Genomic DNA, 20661 nt, shown 5'->3' with positions numbered 1-20661 from the left:
ATTCATTGGTATACAGCTGTGTCATAATGTCAACTGAGCAAGGACCATAATCAATTTACCTTGACCCAAAATACACTGCTGACTCATATACATAGTTATAATGTCAATATTTTGGACTAACTGGTAAATATGGTGAACTCTCAATTAATGATTTCATTTTGAAACAGATTGTCGTTATTCTTTGACACTACGTCATGTACAAGTTAATATAATAACAATGTTCCAATCGCAATCAAAATTAATTATTATCCATTTTAAAATTTATAGGCTGCCTGTGTAAACAACCTGCTATTCGATTTTTGTATTTCTTTTCTATTTTGAGCAGAACTATTCGTATGGCTGGGAACATTGTATTGTGTTCTTGAGCAAGAACTTAACTCTCACGGTGCCTCTTTCCATTCAGGTGTATAAATAAATACTGGCAAATTTAATATTACGGGGTAACCCTGCGATCGACTAGCATCCCATCCGAGAGGTAGTAGAAATACTCCAAGTCGCTTTATGCTACAGAAACCGGGATAAGTGCCAACCTGATGGGCCACTTGGCTCATGTGTAGACTTTTCTTCCACTTCGGGGTTGCTGTTTGCCTTTTTTTTTTTAGAACGAATGCTCGTGCAGAACATTTCACATGAAAATGACTTGATTTTCAAGAGAATGAACGTACAGGTGACATACATTTTCATACGAATAGTTCTGCACAAAGACTCGTTTTGCCACAGAGGCAAAAGTCAACTATTCATCCATGAGCTGGCTCAGGGAGCCTTTATTTAAGAAGCGCTCCCCAACGAGTGACTTTGTTTTTAGCGGAGCTCCGGCGGTCCAAAGGGCCGCCAAGCGGAGCCCCACACTCATATAGGAAAGAAAAGGAAACCCATGAGTTGATTTTCTCATGGTTATCATGGCTAGCGGTATTGCTCGTGGGCGCGTACGCACGACGACGGCGACGGAGTCGCGCAACATGGCGCCCATGCTCCAAATAATAGGTTGACAGAGACATGTAGCCTTGGTTTACCGTGTACTTCTTTGATATTGGCGTCTATTTTATGATTAATTGACACCTGTCAAAACAAGGTATCCCCTGACCAGTATCACGTGACTCTCGCGGGCTCAAGGTTACAGCTCATTGAGGTCACGTTTTTTTTGAAGTTGACCGCTGACCAATGCTGGTTTTCGATTGGATCGCAGGCTTATGTCAGGTTAACTTGTGCTTTCGTGCTGTGCAGCACTTAACCACTTTAGACGAGACGGGTCACACAAAGAGAAATCGCTTTGTAGTGATTATCCCGAAAACGTCAGTCAAAACCGAATGAGGGGAATTCGAAGTTACAACAAAGTGTGTAAATTTCTTGACTCAAGCAAAACACATGCGCTGCGCCGACAACATGAACCAAAACAGTACAATTGTTCTGGTCAACGAACGAATACACGGTCATGCTCCTGCCGTATGCCCATATTCGATAAGAATTTTCCAGGTCTACGTCACGGTTGTACACGTCATGAATACATGAATACTCTAGAATTCTATAGCTTTGGTGTCAAGATCACGTATTCGAGGATAAACGTATACATGCGCAGATTGCACATACTTTGAATTCGTAGTCAAAATTTTGCTTCCAGGAGAATGCTATGCACCCGAACTGTTACCTTTTATAAAATTCTTTTGAAAAAAGGATTCGCCATCATTCTCTAGGAGTACGACGGATGTGTGGTATACTTAAACGAAAATCCACGAGCGATTATGAACGGAGCGTATTCCACCATATTCGACACGAATATTCCAGGTGTACGCCGCGTGTTGCGTGCGGCTTGAATACTCTAGGATTCTATTGCGTCACAATCACATATTCGAGTCTAGAATACATATATGTTATTTGCCGGCTGGGAGGTCCGTATGGTGAAAAACTGTGACCGAGGTCTTGAAAATGCTGCCCGAGGCCTGCGGCCTCGGGCAGCATTTTCAAGCCCGAGGTCACAGTTTTTCCGGCACCATACGGACCGACCATAAGCCGGCAAATAACATGTTCAATCTTTTTTTCCTGCAGTAAATTGGTTTTACAGATAGCTAGCCTACATCTATATATTAAATAGGCGCCCTATTCAAATAAGCGATTTATAAGAGGCCCCGTCAATAAGCAAAAGTGACCTCAGTCAAGAAATTTACATCCATTGAATTGATTAGACCAATAATCTATGGAGATTGTTGCTCATCTAAACTTAATATTGAACGTCATCACTATTATTGAAACCCTGTTTTTAATGAAAGTTTTTGAGTTAAAGTGTCTGTTGCTGTTGCGGTTGTTTTAATTATATTATTACACGTCTCAGGCAGTCAGAGGGCGAATGACTAGAATCAACCAATCAGTATACTCTATTGCCGGTCAAATATTCTCTTACAGTTTTGGACAGGCCATTGTCCCTAATGATCCCACACTAACTGGTGTCCCTTTGAACTTGAAATTAAGATGGTGGACGAGGACGGAATCTTTCGAAAATTTTGTTGTAAAACTCAAGGATAGCTGACTTTGAAAGTCTTGAGTTGGGAATTTTCATTAGCACTAAAAGTGATGCTTAACCAGCTCTAGCGATTAATGGAAACAGAGTACGAGGGATGTAAGTAACCAAGATGATAAACGCAACAGTGTCACAATCGAGAACTCGAAGGTTTTATCTCGGCACAAAACCAAGCATCCAATACGTACAGTCAAGAAAACGAAGTCCGACAAGAACTTCGACGCTGTTTTGCTCCGCAATAGACGAAACAAGAGAACAAGAAGATATGACTGCAAAGGAACTCGACATACTACTTTTCATCTTTTTTTTTAACATATTACAAAAGAAAATGGTGAAAAGCACGAATCGAGTTCACTCACATCATGTCAAATTTAAAGAAGCTGCTACCTCTACTTCTCTGAGAGGACGTTACCTCGCCGAAAACGAATGAGTCTCGTTCAAAGTGGTTTCGGAAAACGCAAAGCGCTACTCGGGAAGTAGCAGAAGACGAATAAGGAAAGCTCTTTGAAACCAGACAGTTCGACTGCAAAGAACCCAATGGTGATTTCTTTCGTCGCATTTTGGCTTTTGGGCCAGAGATGAGTCCAGAAAGCTGTGCCGGGAAGACCTGAAACAGGTTCCTGAAACAGGCCGTGAACCTCTTCTTTGGTGGACGGAGAAAGGAAAACAAAGTGAACAGTGAACAGTGAAATTGGTCACAGACGGCCTTTCTCTCCAAAGCTCTGATAAAATTAAGAATGAGCCAATAGGTTCGTTTTACTTGGCAGTTAACCAGAAATGAAGATCTGACGAACAGATCTGTTATATGCGTTCGCCAGTGGGCAAAAAGCAACTGGGCAGGTTCTTGTCCGACACGGTTTCAGCTGGTGGCTTTCAACCAGGAAAAATACAGCCGTGAAACTATTCCGTTGGGAAAACCAGCATCGGTAGATTGCTTGATGTTCATTTTCCCGAAGACTACGTAGTGCAACTGAGCGGCCACAAACATTCAAAAATTTAGCGCGTACAAATCGGTATCTTTAAGCTACCAACGTCAGATGTCAGAGCCTTTTAGCAGACAAAACCGTCGAACCAGCAACTGCAAGTTGTAACAGCATAAATTAGGATGATTCTGTAGAGGTTCCTTCAGTAACAAACATTCAGAAGGCTGTGACTTAAGTCAGCTCTTCATATCGGTCAACCTTGCGTGGACTCGAAGCCATCTTTACTAGTGCTAACATTTCATTTGTATCGGATTGCACTTTTCATATTATGACCGGCTGGTTAAAATCGTCAACGAAGCAGCTTTAAAGCGATCAAGAATTGAAAACTTTACCGACGATTTAATTTTCCTGTTCCGTGTCCTAGGTTTCGCTGATGTCTGATCCTGGTTCCGCCCGTCTCTCAACTTTAGTATAGCTTTCGGCGATTTTTCCATTTGCCCGAGTTTCGTATGAAACGAATTTCCATTAATTAAAGATGTCAATTTTTAATTTGTTCAAAACGATAAATGCTTATGGTAGCCCACTTTAATAAACTTATCCGTTTCGTCATCCGTTTTTCAGTCATAGAATCATTACTGGTTAATGAATTAACTAATTGTTGGCTCTCCTGACAGTTTTGGCAGTCCCCAGCTGTCACACTTGATAGAGGTTGTATCAACAATTTTACCAATTGGTTTAGTAAAAGAAGCTGTATCTGATACCTGTTCTGTAATAGCTTACACTTTAAAACAACACAAAGAACTTACCCTTAATTTTGTTTGTTTTTAACTTAAGACAAAACTGAAAGCACATTTCCTCTACCGTAGCATGCACGTACACAGTTTATCTTGTGTATTTAACAATTATTCCATGAGCGCGCGTTGAATATGAGATATTAAAAAGAGCCAGCAAGGCCCGTAGGGCCGAGACTAATTAAGGACTAATTATAATTGTTTTATTAAATTCGGTGTGCTTTTATACTTGGAAGTTTAGCCATGATGGTATTGGCTGAAAAACTCGTGTAAAGTTTGTCATCAGTCATTGATTGGTCAAATTCGTCGGTTTTAGGTCCGTCTATTGTTGGTCAAATTAAGTCGGTCTGTTCGAAGTCCGTTTTTCGGTTTCGTTTCCGTCGTGGATAAGTCGTTTGTAAGGCGCCGGTAGTTGTTGCAAACTGTTAAGAGGCGTTTGCTCCAAGTTACCAGCTTTCTAGAGTCAGTCGTTGAAAATAGTTTGTACTGTAGGTTAAGCATTGAGCAGAGTCCTAGTAAATGTTGTGGTTATTTTGTCGACAAATAACTGATGACAACTTTACACGACCCTACAGCCAATACCACCATGGCTAAACTGACCAATCACTTTCAACGGACCAGACCTATAACATCATCGACTGACAAAAAACACTTGACTCTGAAGATGACCCGCTCAGGTTGGCGAAACGTCAGTCACCAGCAACGGTACTTTCCAGAACTACCAGAACTACCCTCACACTACGATCACACTATACGAACTACATGATACTCCTGGGTTCAAACCATTTACTATGTTAAGATCTAGAATTTCTGTTAAAAAGAAATTTATGTTGTCCTGGGAATGGACAAGAGTTATTGTCCGCTTTGGGGCGCGGTGTGCCAGGATTCCAGAAAGTTCCCTGCTTGAATCCTGGCATACCACGTCAACCCCCAATGCGGCCAATGACTCTTGTCCACTCCCAATTCGAACTCTTGAATTCAAAAATAAGATACTTCATTCTTTTGCGTCAACAGATAACGTGCAACGTATCCGCTACTTTTACCACGTCATTCAAAAGGTGGTCATTACCCAAGACCGTTCGAAAACCATTTTATGCAGGAATTCAGGTAAAAATTAAAGTAATTTGTTGGACTTGTTGGATCTCTGAACCACCTTGTAAGTGGAAATAAAATGAACATGTTTCAAATGATAGTCTTTTTTGTTTGCTCCCTTTCCACAGCTTAACCCTACTTCTATACTGACATTCACCACATGTGACCTCTCCGTTAAAACAGTCACTATAACACCAACAATACCGGCTCGCAGAAATACGAGAGGATGGCCAATGATAAGTTTTTGGCTACCAGCGGAAATTCAGCTAGTTAACAGAGATAAATGCGAAATACAGTTAGAAGGAATAAAACCCATCACACTTCAACTAAAGGCTACCTGCCCAGAAACCGGAGCTACAGAAGGATTGAAGGTTATCATTCCAGATATTTTCTACAGACACAGTCGTTGCTTTTGGAACAATCAACCTGACTTTCCAACAATATGGGTACGTAGACGGCTCGGCCGTGTAGTTTTCTTGAAATCCGTCAACCTGATGGACAATGCATATAACTTGTATTTGGTGGGGAGTTCTCTCACCACCGTTAGTATTCCTTCAAAATTGCTAAATGCAAATTCTTAGTCGCCAGATCGTTGAGTCAAAGTTCAAATATGATTAGGATCATTTGTAGGAATTTTGTGTGAAGAAGACTGAATGCACATCATCTGAAAACAAAACAACAAAAATGATTATACCAAAAAACTTGAAAAAGAAACATTTTCAAGACTTTCTTCGGCGCTAATTTTGTATACGTAGCTAATGTCTGCTAACGCAAATACGAAGGATCCGTGCATTACAAGAGACACAGTCCTTAGACGTAAATGTCCCACTCAAGTTTCAAGGGTTTGCAATGCAACATAGGGCGATTTCAAAAACGGTTAATCATTTGGAAGTTTACGATGCGGGAAAAAGGATGGATTGACTTCTTTTTTTATGTTTATTGTTTGAGAAGTAAAGATCTTTCAATATAGGATTTTCTGGAAGGACATTATGTGTGACAAAATAACCGTTATTGATCGTCAATACAGTTAAAATGTCACGAGCACACGACTAATCTTCGCAGTTATGAACACAACCTAAGCAGTTGTGCAATTAAAGCCTGAAAAAAGTTCAGGCCTGAACGGGATTCGAGCTCATGAACTCTGCGATACCAGTGCAGTGCTCTACCGACTGAGCTATCAAGACAACTGGGAGCTGGTAACTATAGGGAATACAAAAGCAGTAACATACACAACGTTGGACGATTTTTCCTACGTTGTGTCGGTTTCTGCTTTTGTATTCTTCATTTTATATGTGAAGCCGATTAGATCACTATTGATCCAACGTATACCAGCAGGATCATCGTTCCGGTTGCTTGTTTAAACATTTTATAATTATAACTGTGTGGGTTTGTAATATACCCGTAGAAAGAGAAGAATACAAGTGAATGTATGAAAGATCATATATTTGAACTGCGGCGAAAGACACGGGGACACGACTGATCATCGCAGTTATACACAGCGTAAGCAGCTGTAAAATTAAAGCTTCACAAATTCTTTACTATTTACGGGTATATTACGAACCCAGCTCCCGGTGTCCATGATAGCTCAGTTGGTATATCAGAGTCCTGCACCGGTATCGCGGAGGTCATGGGTTCGAATCCCGTTCAGGCCTGATTGTTTTGTTTTGTTTTGTTTTGTTTTTCAAACTTTAATTTCACAACAGCTTATGTTGTGTGTATAACTGCGATGATCAGTGGTGTCTTCATGTCTTTCTCCGCGGTTCAAATATAGTGATCTTTCGTATATTCACCATTATGGCTACTAAACCAGAATTTTTGGTCTCCAAAGATGAAATTTTAGTCGCGTGTTGCATCAAACTGTTCATCAAATGTGCCTTCGCTTTTCTTGCTGTGTCCTAATGCACAAAACCCCTTTATGTGAATTTCTGACTCGTTTTCTGCTGTTCAGTGGACTGGCGCGAAATAAGTGTATTAGTGACAGTGACTTCTGGTTAGGGGACTGAGTTTTTTTTTTTTTTTAATTTGCTTATTTTGTTGGTCACTTGGGCAAAATACGGTCTTCTGCTTGGTCAATGCAAATTTCCCAGCGATGTGATTGGTTTACTCCGCCGGTAAGCGACCCTTACTACTTTCAATAGTTAGTCTACCTCCGACCAACAGATTAGGGTCCCAGGCTAGAGTAACAATGGACAAGACGTTTTCGGCGTCAGCATGCTTCTTTCAAACTTGGTTCAATTGTCAAATTCTGTCTATCCTTCTTTAATATAACATCACTTTTCAAATGTGCATCTAGTGTATTGCTTTATCGCTTTGTTTCAGGTTTCTGTCTTCAAGCCATCAAATACCCTATACACTTGCAAATCAGTCACAGACCCTCATTATAGCGTATTGGACCCTAGTGGATATGGCAGGTTAGCATCCATTTTGTTTTGTTTGTTTACTTTGTTTTACCATCACGGGCACTAGATTGATAACGGAGCTCCTACGCGCCGAAGGAGCGCGAGCAGAGCCCCATACCTTAGAAAATTTGGTAACCTATCGAGCTGAAAAATTTTGGTTATCACGTAACTGTCCGTACGTAGTACGCACGTACGTCCGTCCGTACGCTAATACCTTGAAAACTAAGAGAATAGCACCATTACCATAGCTACAACTTTGATTTTTGGCGTCCACGCGATTATTGACAACTGTTACAACAAGCTATCCGCTGACCAGTATCACGTGACCATATCGCTGGCTCATCGAGGTTGCGTTTTTTTTTTAGTTGACCGCTGACCAGTTACTTTTTGCAGATTGGATCGCGGGCTCAAGTCACGTTATTTCTCTGGGGGAGAAGGAAGGCAATAGGCAATATTTCGGCGCAAATTAACCCCTGGCGCGTTGTTAACTTTTCTTTTGACATATTCCTTGAACAATCGTCCCTTGGAAAGTCCCTGATATATTGCGTACGTAATTTCTACAATCTTGGTTAGGCTTGTTGGGTAAAGTTTGTTAAAATTTAACTGAGAAAAATCGCAAACCCACACGCTGACAATTACATGCTCACAATTGATCATTTTTTGAGTTTCTGATCAAAAAAAAAATTATTTCTCTTTTCCCTTTACAGTCAGTTATTGCAATCAGGAGCGCCGCTTTTAGGCTTGGCTAAATCTATATATTAGAAACCGTAGCGAGTTAACTATTTTATCATTCAAGTCCTAGCTATTCTTGCATTCTCCATGAAATGGTGTTTTAAGCTAGCTTGTTCAAGGTGTTCGGTAAGTAGTAGTCGAGCCGCGTATATAGGTTGGGAACGGCGTGAAGAAAGAACGTCCTTCCCCAGATCCCGCTTACTCTCGCCCTCGCCTCATTCTCCTTTCGTTGACTCACCCCAACTGACAGCTTCATAATGCAATGTTAGGCCTTTGAGATGGTTTTCTCTACCTTTTATTTACAACCTTCATTCATCATTCAACATGTTGTTCAACTTTTCCACTCTTTGGAATATTTGATTCTTCTGATACTGAGAATTAATTAACATCATAACATGAACATGTATATAGCTTGCGGTTTAACAAGGGAATGGATGGTACACACGTAAAACAAACAATCAAACTCTCCACTTTTATGCCATTTTAGCTGGTTCGATTTTATGGGCATCGGCGATTTCCTTTTGTACAGAAACACCGAAAGATATTTTGAGGTAAGAAATAGTTATGATATAACTATGGAATCTATTTAACAATTATCTACGAAAACCCGTTGAATATGATGAGAGAAAACTGGTCATAAGGGGAGCTGCAATGCCGAAGAATAATCCTATGTATGCGTTGATATTTCGAATTATACTTCTGGCAGACACAATAAGGCGCTGTTTTTTTTCTTCCAGGTTCAGACAAGGCAATGGGCTTGCAACTCCGGCAATACTGTAACATGTAATTGTGGCGCAATTTTGAGAGATCACAATGACGTCATCGAGTTTAGCTGTTGCAACGACCATCTGACTCGGGACACTACCACTCCAATAACAGTAAAAAAACGAAGCAAGAATTGCCTGGCACCAGGAATATCCATTAAAAATGTCATACAGGGAATAAATGGCGAGTACGAAGTAAGTTTTTGTCACTATATGTTTTTGCCTTTGGTCGTTCTTTCTTTATATACATAATGCAGCGTTACTTCCGATGATTTGGCTTGGGGAGCGCAAATATCCTCTAGACAACACTACGTTATTTCAAAGCACGATATGTTCTTCTCCCGGCCTGCCCAGTTTCAGACCTGAACTTAAAATTCACGTCCTATTACAGGCCTAACCCAAACCAGAAAACGACTTGGGAAATGTCCAACGAGACCAGATCAACAGTGTCATAGAGTGGTCATCATCTATACCCTATTTTATGTCTCGCTAAATCGACCCCGTAGCGTAAACATAAACCATCTACGTTGCAGTCTCATAAATTTAATTTTGAACAATGGCTGATGATGGCTACAAACTATATAAGCCAAGCAATTGGAGTCTTCATGACATATACAAGTAGTCAGTAAGAGTGCGATTTGCATACGCCATAGCTGTGCTTTAAAACAACGATTTGTGGGTTCTATTTTCTTGGATCGCACAAATGTAGACTCTGTTTGTGATTTTAATGTATCTGGCTTAGAAATATATCTGTTGATTAACGATAAACGTACTCTTTTTAAGGTCCTGTTTCCTTCAGGCTCCAAAGTTGTAATAAGAAGGAATTACTGGGGCCTTGATCTCATCATCGAAACACCAAGGGCCAGCAATATTAATAACGAAAAGGGGCTGTGTTTGTACAATGGACCCAATGTCAAGGCACAAGTAGATATATACGGGTACAATTTGAGGTAAACAAAGACAAACACTATTTTTTTAGGTAGTTTAGAAACTCAACTTGTAAATATATCTGTTGTTAGTTGGCTTTTAGTTGCTTTAATTTTATGATAATGATTGCAATGAGGATGACAATGATGATGATGGTGCTGATGACGATGACCATAGTGCAGTTAAATTGCACACACACAAAAAGAATGGTTACAGTGGATTAATTAAAAAATCAAGATTTACCAAACAAGACGTGACGAAGTTAACATATTTTCATTTAATGAAAGAATTGTTTGCTTGTTTCTTATTTTTTTTTAATCATAATTATTTTTCATAGACTAGGGTCCAAGGACAGCTTTTTTGATACTCTTCCCTCTGATGTACAGGATGGCGATATCCAGTATTCCAAGTCGTGTCTATGTCCAAAAATAGGCGAATACAACAAACCTAAGTGCGAGAGTGTATCTGAAGCGGCTTTTCCTACCCTATTCAGAAAAAAAATGAAGCCCGTATATCCCACTTCACCTACAAACTTGTGTGATCGACAGAAAAGGGATGTCCACTATTTGGATAATCTTACTGAAGAAGACATCCAATTATTTAAAGAAACTCCCCAGCTGCACATACGCTCAAGACGAGAAGTACAGCTTGGATCAGTGCCCAAGGAAAACGCTACCCGTTACTGTGCTGAGAGGATATCCGAGACTAAGATTGGTAAACTTTGTGCGAAAATCGGAGTAAATGTACAAGCACTAGTTAATACATGTTCGGCTGATGTCGAGGTTAGTATGCTTTCTTTGGAAGTTAAATTTAACACCTTACCCAAGGGTACTTGCGTTCCCCACATCCGTGCAAGAACAACCCATGACTATTTTAGGGTCTATCATGACTGAAAATATAATCTTAGCTGTATACCTAGATTAACAAGATATACATATTAAAAAATAAGTTCGTTATAATCCTTTTGATGTCTTAAAAAATGTGTGTATTATTCATCGTGGTGGAAGAAAGGATAGATGTATTTTTCACCCTTTTATCTTTCGAAGGAGTCACTTTAAGATGTAGATCGCGACCGGTTTCGACTGCTATACTGCTCACCTTCATCAGGGGATGAGGTCAATTGTTGCGTTTCGCTATTTGTAGTACCATGGTCGCTGCTATTGGTGCATTTCGATCCTAATTATTATTCCGACTTTGTGACGCTGTTCCCCTATAGGTCCGCATTTTAACTGACCGGCCGGTTGTGCTTTCTCACTGTAGGTATCCATGCTTCAGGAATTTCGATTCCAATATGTCTGTTGATGTATTTGGATGAAGTCTTAAATGGATAGCTTCCTTGACCCTTTGTGTGTACCAATGAGGGTAACCATCAATAAACTTGACTTTGTCTCAAATGGGTAAATGCCGAATAGGCAAAAGATACGGGGCATTTACCCATTTGGGACGAGATCAAGTTTATTGATTGTGACCCTCACTGGTACACACGAAGGGTCAAGGAAGCAATCCATATAAGATTTCATCCAAATAACCTCAATACAGATAGTGGAATCGAAATTCTTGAAGCATGGATACCTGCAATCAGAAAGTACAACAGGCGGTCAGTTAGAATGCGGACCTATGAGGTAACAGCGTCACAAAGTCGGAATGATAACGAGGATCGTAATGCACCAATAGCAGCGAACAAAGATGCTTCAAATAGCGACTCGCAACAATTGACCTCATGGCCTGATGAAGACGAGAAGTATAGCAGTCGAAACGTCGCGATCTACATCTCCTTTGTGAAATAAAAGAGTGAAAAATTCATCTATCGAATCCTATTGATGTTTACGTTTTATAACCTTACTTTTCGACTTGAACATTTTGAACTTAAATGTCACTTTCGAAATAGAACTTTTTTGTGAGGTCCACAACCAAATCTCTAGGCATTTAACGACGAAACGCAGCCCCCAAAAAGGTAAACAACGACCTATCAGAGATTTATTCCTTGCATTCCGCAAAAATGTTGTCTCCTTGAACACGATTACACAAATGTTGACTTTGCAAATTTGTCACCTGTGAATAATGGAACCATTGACTAACTTTTAACCTTTACATTTTAACATGTTGATAAAAAAACCAGCAATCAGCAGAAAAATGTAGAGTGGTAGCCTAATGCACATGGAAATACTTTTTTTGTTCGTGTGTTGTTTCATTAAAAGTACACAGGAGACTTCTCTTTTGCAACTGGAAGTGTGGCCTTGTTAATGAATGAGTGTGGAAAACTAGGAGCCAGGAATTTATCCATGCTTGCAAATCATACTGGTGAAAAGAATTCTACAGTTGATGTTTTTGTAGAACAAGTGGCTGAACTGTTATGTCCAAATGACTGCACGTTTAATGGTAAATGTGTCAATGGTTCCTGTGTTTGTAACAAAGACTACACAGCTGAGGATTGCTCGTTGTCCATTTACCAAAAACCAACAATTTCAAGGTAATCTAAAAAGATACACCTTGTAGTTCACAGATTTTGGGAAGAACCTAAGTGCAATGTATTGTAATTTTTGTTCAAAGCTACTACCGTGGTTAAATGAGGTTTTCTATCCATCTACCCGTTCATCCATCCATCCATCCATCCATCCATCCATCCATCCATCCATCCACCTCACTCATTACCTCCCTCCCTCCTTCCCTCCCTCCCTCCCTCCCTCCGTCCATTCATCCATCCATTCATCCATCCATCCATCCATCCATCCATTCATCCATCCATCCATCCATTCATCCATCCATCCATCCATCCATCCATCCACCTCACTCATTACCTCCCTCCCTCCTTCCCTCCCTCCCTCCATCCATTCATCCATCCATTCATCCATCCATCCATCCATCCATCCATCCACCTCACTCATTACCTCCCTCCCTCCCTCCCTCCCTCCCTCCCTCCATCCATCCATCCATCCATTCATTAATACTTAAGCAAATTGATTTGGCAATTGTTAAAAGATTTGATTGCTTTTTTTCCAATCTGGTTTCTTCTGTTTTCCACTTGACAGGTCATATAATTTAATTTAATTGTTTATGGTTTTCAGGGAATTGCCTTTAACATCACTAATTTGCACTCTTTGTGCCATTGCTAGGTTACAAGGTGATGGTTTATGCGATATGCGTAAACGACCATGTAGGAAGGTTACAGTCCTCGGAACTGATTTTCTAAATTCTACAAACATGACCTGCCACGTGATGGAATTCAAGGTAAGCAGCTGGCACTTGGGTACTTAATTACATATAATATTTGGCCAAACATTGGTATGAATATAACATGTACACACTCATAAACAACACAACTTTTAATAAGTTGAAAACCACTGAAATAGGAAAAAGTGACTTTCAACAGTCGTTATTTAGGTAAGAATGATCCTTGGGTTCAAGGACCAGGGAACTCATCTTTGACCTTACAAACTATATATGTCGATAACTTTAGTCTTCCGGTTAAAGTGTCTACTAACTGTCGTGTGTAAAGGAAGACTTAAAACGGTTTATGTCAGCATTAGATGGTGGCTTTCGGTTTGGAAAGGAGTTATTCAGTTCTGCTCTTTGCAACAATTTGGAATTAAGAGCGCCAGCAATGTTAACTCGTCGGTTTTGTGCATTGATTTGACAAAGAACGTTTTTCAGGTCTAACCGAAAAAAATAAAAAATAAAAACTCTTTCATTTCTCAATTCGTTCTCCGAGACAAGGCATGGAGATTGTATAACTTGTAATAACCCGGAAGTGGCATGTTATGACAGAGTGCTTTAGATGGTGTACTATTTGTATCTCTTAGTTCCCATTAGAATTATTAAAAAAAAAAAGACTCACTTGGTGTTTTCAATGTACTTATGCGAAGGTAGTAAGTGGTTCCTGGACACCAAACAATACCGAGCTAAGATTTCCTGGTGTGATGACAGACCTGGTGCTTGCAGACTGTTATTTACCTGAATCACCAGTGAGGCAAGGGCATTTCCATGAGACTGATCAAGGGACTCCAGCAGCCGGACTGATGATATCCGTATCGAACGACGGTGAACACAAGAGCAATGAAAATCTCACATTTATATCCTATGATTCGGCTTGCATGAGTTGTAATGTGTCTACAGGATGCTCCATCAAGGCAAGTATAATGTTACTTAAATACCCTGAGGACAGTTCAAAACCTCGGTAATAAAGAACGTACCGATACTTATGAAATACCGGCGTGAGACAAGTTTGATTTGATTTCCAAACATGGAAAACAGATTTGGAAATACGACCCGAAATGGGTGATTTTGACAAACAACTAGGTGTTTGGAAATGTGATAAAAATTTCTACTGAGTGTATGTAAGAATCTTCTCTATTGGTACCCACACAAAGAAGAAGACGAAAAATACATGTAAGAATGCAAAAAAAAAAAAAGAAAAAAAGAACAAGGGAAGGCAGAAGGGGGGGGGGGGGGGGGAGGAGAAGCGACTATATTTTTTGACTGTATTTTTTGTCTTTTTTAAATAATAGAATAATTCTTGCTTCATTAATCGTTACTGCTTCGCTCCAAACGAGACTAATCCTCTTGACTGGTGCTATCAGTGCCTTCCAGAAGTAAGCGCTAACGCGTGGACAAAGCGTCAAGGTAATTCTAATCACTTTTACGACATTGAATTCTTCAGGAATAGTTTTATGGCTTTGTATATCTGTCACTTTTCCTCCATGGATACGTTTCTCGTCCATACGTGCGCTATATAAAAATGTTACTAATACTTCGATATCATTTCACACTTTTAGTTAACCTTCCACCTAAATTCTCACAAACTACCGAGTACTTCGCAGTGCTTCAAGAGACCCTCGAGTTGCCTGTTGACGTCGTAGACCCGGAAGGCATGCCTGTCAAGGTCTCATTAATGGACGGAAGCCCAACCAAGGCTGTGGTGCGCGATAACGTACTAATATGGAACGCTACTAATGATGCAAAAACACAGTTTTTCCTCAAAGCCACGGACGCATGCCAAGCTACCTCTTACGTTAATATCACTGTATCCTTGGTCGTCTGCCAGTGTCAGAACAATGGAACCTGTGTGCCTCATCCAAACAAGCCCAGGGGATCAGGGTTTTACGAATGTCAGTGTGTACCTGGATACACCGGAGACAAATGTGACACCAACATTGATGAGTGTCAGGCTTATCCGTGTTTTCGAGGTATGTCATGATGAACACATGCTGGATAGAAGTTTCATCTCGCATATTATGCTATAATGTCCATACCATAAGATATATATTAGCCTTTTCCGTAAAACTATAACTCAAAATGTTTTTAATTCTTTCATTTTCGTCTCTTCAGTCTCCCTGTCTTATATAAGGACATAGCCGCAGAGAAAGTGATTCAATTTAAACAATTAAAAATGCAATAAGCTAAATTCTATTTAAGAACGCAAATATTCCTGCAAATCCTGAAACTCGGAGATTCAGATTTAAAAACCCGATGAAATCTGCATAATTTTTTTTTTGCTTCCCTTGTAATGGCCCAACTTATTGCAATTAATATTACTCTTATTTCACATCCCAAGGCCGTTGCATTGATGGAATAAACAACTACACGTGTATATGTGATCCTGGGTACGTTGGAGGCAACTGTGCCATTGACTATGACGACTGTAGTTCCTCTCCTTGTATTCATGGTAAGTGGTGGACTTAATTTAAAACAAAAATGGAATTATATAGTCCTGTTTATACCTTGGGTAATATTCTATGATCGTACAATTTTACTAATGGCTCTTACTCGTAAGCTTCGATTCAATGATGGCAAGAATGATCAAAGCGTTTTGTTTGCACAGGAAAATGTATCGACTACACTGGCACTTACAGATGCTCGTGTGATCCCGGATACAGTGGACGGAACTGCACTATTGACATTGACGAATGCGACTCGTCACCTTGCAAAAATGGTGAGTAAATGATTCATGGACAAAACAGTTTGGCCGTCTGCGAACGTGTCACTGTTGGTTTGGTGTGAAAGCCAATTACTATTGAAACTTAAGTAAAACTGCACCAAATTTTCTCGGACGCATAACATCAAATTGTATCTAACCACACTTATAATTTATAAACACGAGTCACATTGACCCTAGTTCTTGCCATATCCATGATGAATCCCTCTGGCCGGGATTCTTTTATTTACTTGCTTTCTCATTTCAATTGATTTACTTCACCAGGAGTATGCTTCGATCATGTCAATAACTATACCTGTCAGTGTCAAAGTGGCTACACTGGTTATGATTGTTACGTTGAAATCGACGAGTGTCAGTCCTCTCCCTGCGTTCGCGGTAAGTAAGTTGCTGGGTATCACCAAACCGTGATGGACTAACTTCCCGTAAACGACCAATGAAAATGACAACCACTGGCGTTTGCTAACAGAAGGTGGTTTCGTGGACGCTTCAGGTGGCTCAAAGCAATTTCCAGCAGTTAGATTGTGATGGGTCATTATAACCATTCTTTGTCACTTGATGCTACAGTCATGGTATCAAAAAACTGCTCAATTATTGGTAGACACGTTGTTATCATTTTCGCGACACAATAAGTTACCATAGCAACAAAACACCCTTTATTTCAGCTGTAAGGGTTTATAATTCTAAAACTGCACGGTGAATTTTTTATATTATAAAATTTTAGTAGGCATGAAAAGACGCAACCGTTTGCAAAATTTAAAAAAGAATTTTTGTGCATAAGGTTCAGAGCCACCTTAATTAAAGTTTTGAAAATTTAAGGTGAAGCCATCAAGCCCAAGTGCTGGTTTTTCGATAGGATCGCCGGCTCAAGCCAGGTTAACTTGTTGTAATCAGGGCCGGGTTCTTCTTTAGCAACTCGACCCAAGATCTCCGCTTGTAGGCTTGGCTAAATCTATATATTAAAACCTTTTATTTTGTCCTTGACGTTGAATGGCCTTGGACAAAATTCTTTAGCAGGCAATCTTTCTGCAAGGCCAGAGAAATTTGCAAACGCATCAAATGCTTTTCGTCCACCCTACGCCCGAGAAATTTGAAAACACAACAATCACTGACTCTTTGGAATTTGTCTCTGAGGCAGGCTTGTGCAGGGAAATCGCTAGATTAATATTACGTTATCGTTTAAAAAAAAAAACTCCGTTTTCAAAATGTTTTCCGTCCACACTAAGAGGCAAAGCGGGCGTTTTCAAATTCCTCAGCTTCGAAGAGCGTTTTCGAAAAGCTCCGTTTTCGCGACGGATTAGTTTGAATAAAGATACAACTGAGTAATCATAAGCAGTGTTTGGAAAACTAATAGTACCTTTGAAACGTTTCATCAGGTAAATGTCTGGATAAAATTAACAACTTCACTTGCGTGTGCCCAACTGGTTACACTGGTGTGAGTTGTGAGGTAAACATTGACGACTGCCTTTCATCTCCATGTGTAAACGGTATGCAGATTTCTTTCTTTGTTTGTACTTGTATTATTGTTTTATCTTTTTGCGGCATATCATTAAAGAAGGGATTTGAGGGAAGACGGTAGAACAGTAGCAGAAGCTGTATTGAGCATGTGCAGTATAAATAAAAAGTTGGCAGTGATTGCTTTCTATAACCGCCTCTCGCGTTCAACGTTCAACATTTTGACTGGTCAAGTATTCTTCATTTTATCCCACTGAAATGTAGATAGCACTATAACCATTGCAGATAAAATCTCAGTATATTTCACAACATGAAAATATTGCGGTTAATTGGCTTCTTTTCTACCTAGTCAGCAATTAGTAAGCTTAAGTGCAGTCACCTGAGAAGCTTACGACTTGAATGTACTATTTTTGGGGGAGCACGGGTGCAAAACATAACGTCGCTTTCAAACAAGAACATGGGAAGAACTGCAACTTACAACAACTTAAGGCGGAATTAATTGCACCCCATGTAAACACAATCACATTTGCTAACAGCCAAATCAAGACTTCCTTTGCCTTCTCCTTTCAGAGAAGAATTCAATCTGGAGAGTTTTTAACAAGCTACAAAGCAAAATATGACATGATAGAAAGAAGGGTCTCTAATGTGTGTATGTTGCTTATTATCGTAAGGGAAACATTTTGTTTCTCTTCTTTGGTTACCTTTCTTTATTTTATTTGTCCTTTTTTAAGGGACCTGTATCGACCTTGTGAATAATTACACGTGCAACTGCTACGTTGGCTTTACCGGTCCCGACTGTGATGTAAAAATCACAAACTGTACCGTTGATGCCTGCTATCCAAATGTGACATGCTTTGCAAATAGCGACACAATTAGCTGTGGTCCATGCCCACTTGGATTAAGCGGTGATGGAAAGAACTGTGAGGGTAATGTATTTCCTTTGATAATTAACTCTATCATTAGGTTTTGATCTTAATACCTATTTTCTTTGCTTTGCTTTGACAGACATCGACTACTGTATCAATCACACTTGTGGTAACGGAGGGTCGTGTGTCGATGGTATAACCAGTTACTCATGCGCCTGCCTGGCGGGTTTTACTGGAAGACACTGTGAATCCGGTAAGTTAATTTCAGTCAGTCATTCATTCAGTCAATCAATGAATCAATGAATCAATCAATCAATCAATCAATCAATCAAGCAATCCATCCATCCATCCATCCATCCATCCATCAATCAATCAATCAATCAATAATTTATTTAAACAAGTTGCGCCTAAGCGCTAAGTAGAGTGAATTCGTATAACCCGTTTTTTATATGCTATTAAGAATTAGTGAATGGTAATGAGAAAAACAATTTAAAAAGCAGCACCAAACTGAAACCAATGGCAATTTCCATTTCGTGAAAAATTCCGGTTTGAATTTCTGGAAATTTGCATTGACGAATGGAAGAGCATTTTCTGGAATTTAGGAACAAAAGAACAACCTCGCGAGGTGTATCCAAATCTTCGAAAATTTCTTACCCGGAATTTTGTCCTGAAATTGATTTTCCTTCCGGTATTTTCGGTTGGGTGGTTCGCTTTGCGGAAATTCAATAATTTCCGCTTTTTTGGAAAATTTAATTTCCCGGGAAATTTCCGTACCTTTTGTCCCCGTTTCCAAGTTTTTGGGAAGCTAAGGTTGAATGGAAAAGATTACTCTCCTAGGCCTTCAAATTCCTAATTGTGGACATTTATTCTGAATAACAAGCCTTAAATGAGATATTGTTTTCTTCCGATGTTTGTATGCCGGCGTGCAAGTACCGGCACGAATGTTTCTTGGCCACAGGCGTAAGAAAGCCAGCCATATAATGTAATGTAACATAAAAAAAAAAATGGTAAGAATATTCAAAAGTACTACGCGTATTTCGCGCACCTTCACTGTTTTTTTCCCTTGCAAATAAGATTCTGGTTCAGTTTTAAACAGTCCATTACATTCCAACGGCAAAACGACCTCTTGCGTACCCAAACTGGTCATTAGAATATTATGCGCCTCATTAACATATAAGGAACGGGTCATACGAATTTACTCTAGTAAGCTCGATCAAAATATGAACGTGTATGTATTAAATTTAAGAGAAGGTAAGCTATGCACATAGATCGCGCGAAAAATATTCCCCATGACTGCTTAGCACAATTCCATCCAGATCCCTGGAAGACTGGTAAGTAAAAAGTGGATACTGACGCTGCCGCTGATGCCAACGCGAAAGTCGGTGTCGAAGGAAATCGTCATCCTTATGGTCGTAGTAAAAATTCATGTAGTAATAGTAAAAGTAGTCGTGATGGTGGAAGTGGTAGAAGTATACACAGTGGTTAACTTTGACAAGTGCAAATTTCATATTTTAATATTTCTTTGATTCATTTGCTATTAACAGATGTTGACGAGTGCGTTAGCCACCAATGCGGCAATGGTGGTTCCTGCGTTGATGGTGTCAACAATTATTCGTGTAACTGCCTAGCAGGGTTTACCGGAAGTCGTTGTGAGACTGGTATGTCTGTGTACTGTAGCATTTGTGTTGTAACAGTTACAGATTCCAAGGAAATTTAAAACATTGAATCTATTACCTTTTTAATGACTTCATAGAACCGCCAGAAGACCTTCAAATAATCGAAACTAATAACTGAAAGCTCAAATAAGCTAAAAAGAAATGCATAAAACGTAAGGGTAAGAGTAAAGTTTATACATGAGCCAAGTGGCCCATCAGGCCGGTGTTTATCTTGGTTTCAGCAGCATAAAGCGACTAGAAGTATTTCTACTCTGCCTCGATGGGATGTTAGTCCTCCGCAAGATTACGTACCCCCAACACTAAACTTGCCGGTACCCATTTATACATTTGGATGGAGAGAGGTGCTGTGCGAGTGAAGTGTCTTGCCCAAGAACACAGCACAATGTCCCCAGCAAAAAAATGTAACCTAAGCCGGCCGCTCGATCCTGAAGCGAGCTTGCTAGTCTTGACGCCACGTACCGTACAATCAAACTATTCGAGAGTGTGATTCCACACGGTCTACTCTTCCTACGTTCTTGATAGTTTACGCTCTCCTCATTGCATATTATCCACCCTCTGAGAATCAAGCGATGGTCACTGAAACAACATAATCACA

The 20661-nt window shown here is 39.9% G+C and overlaps 1 protein-coding gene across 1 annotated transcript in view; it reads left to right on the top strand.

Moving 5' to 3' along the window:
• LOC149103692 (von Willebrand factor D and EGF domain-containing protein-like) overlaps positions 1-20661 on the top strand; it is a 39577-nt gene that overhangs the window by 10043 nt on the left and 8873 nt on the right. Inside the window, exons 5-23 of the mRNA XM_089273958.1 lie at positions 5241-5333; positions 5447-5764; positions 7638-7729; positions 8937-9000; positions 9187-9408; positions 9997-10163; positions 10478-10922; positions 12339-12610; positions 13254-13368; positions 14004-14267; positions 14646-14760; positions 14913-15323; positions 15692-15802; positions 15959-16069; positions 16337-16447; positions 17446-17556; positions 18256-18450; positions 18530-18643; positions 19935-20048. Coding sequence (XP_089130084.1) covers positions 5241-5333; positions 5447-5764; positions 7638-7729; positions 8937-9000; positions 9187-9408; positions 9997-10163; positions 10478-10922; positions 12339-12610; positions 13254-13368; positions 14004-14267; positions 14646-14760; positions 14913-15323; positions 15692-15802; positions 15959-16069; positions 16337-16447; positions 17446-17556; positions 18256-18450; positions 18530-18643; positions 19935-20048 — 3445 coding nt within the window. The remainder of the gene's footprint in view (positions 1-5240; positions 5334-5446; positions 5765-7637; positions 7730-8936; positions 9001-9186; positions 9409-9996; positions 10164-10477; positions 10923-12338; positions 12611-13253; positions 13369-14003; positions 14268-14645; positions 14761-14912; positions 15324-15691; positions 15803-15958; positions 16070-16336; positions 16448-17445; positions 17557-18255; positions 18451-18529; positions 18644-19934; positions 20049-20661) is intronic.

This window comes from Orbicella faveolata, unplaced genomic scaffold, assembly GCF_042242905.1.
Source record: "Orbicella faveolata isolate gen_17 unplaced genomic scaffold, um_ofav_v1 contig_35, whole genome shotgun sequence".
Lineage (NCBI taxonomy): Eukaryota > Metazoa > Cnidaria > Anthozoa > Scleractinia > Merulinidae > Orbicella > Orbicella faveolata.
This window is presented reverse-complemented; position numbering and strand designations above follow the sequence as displayed.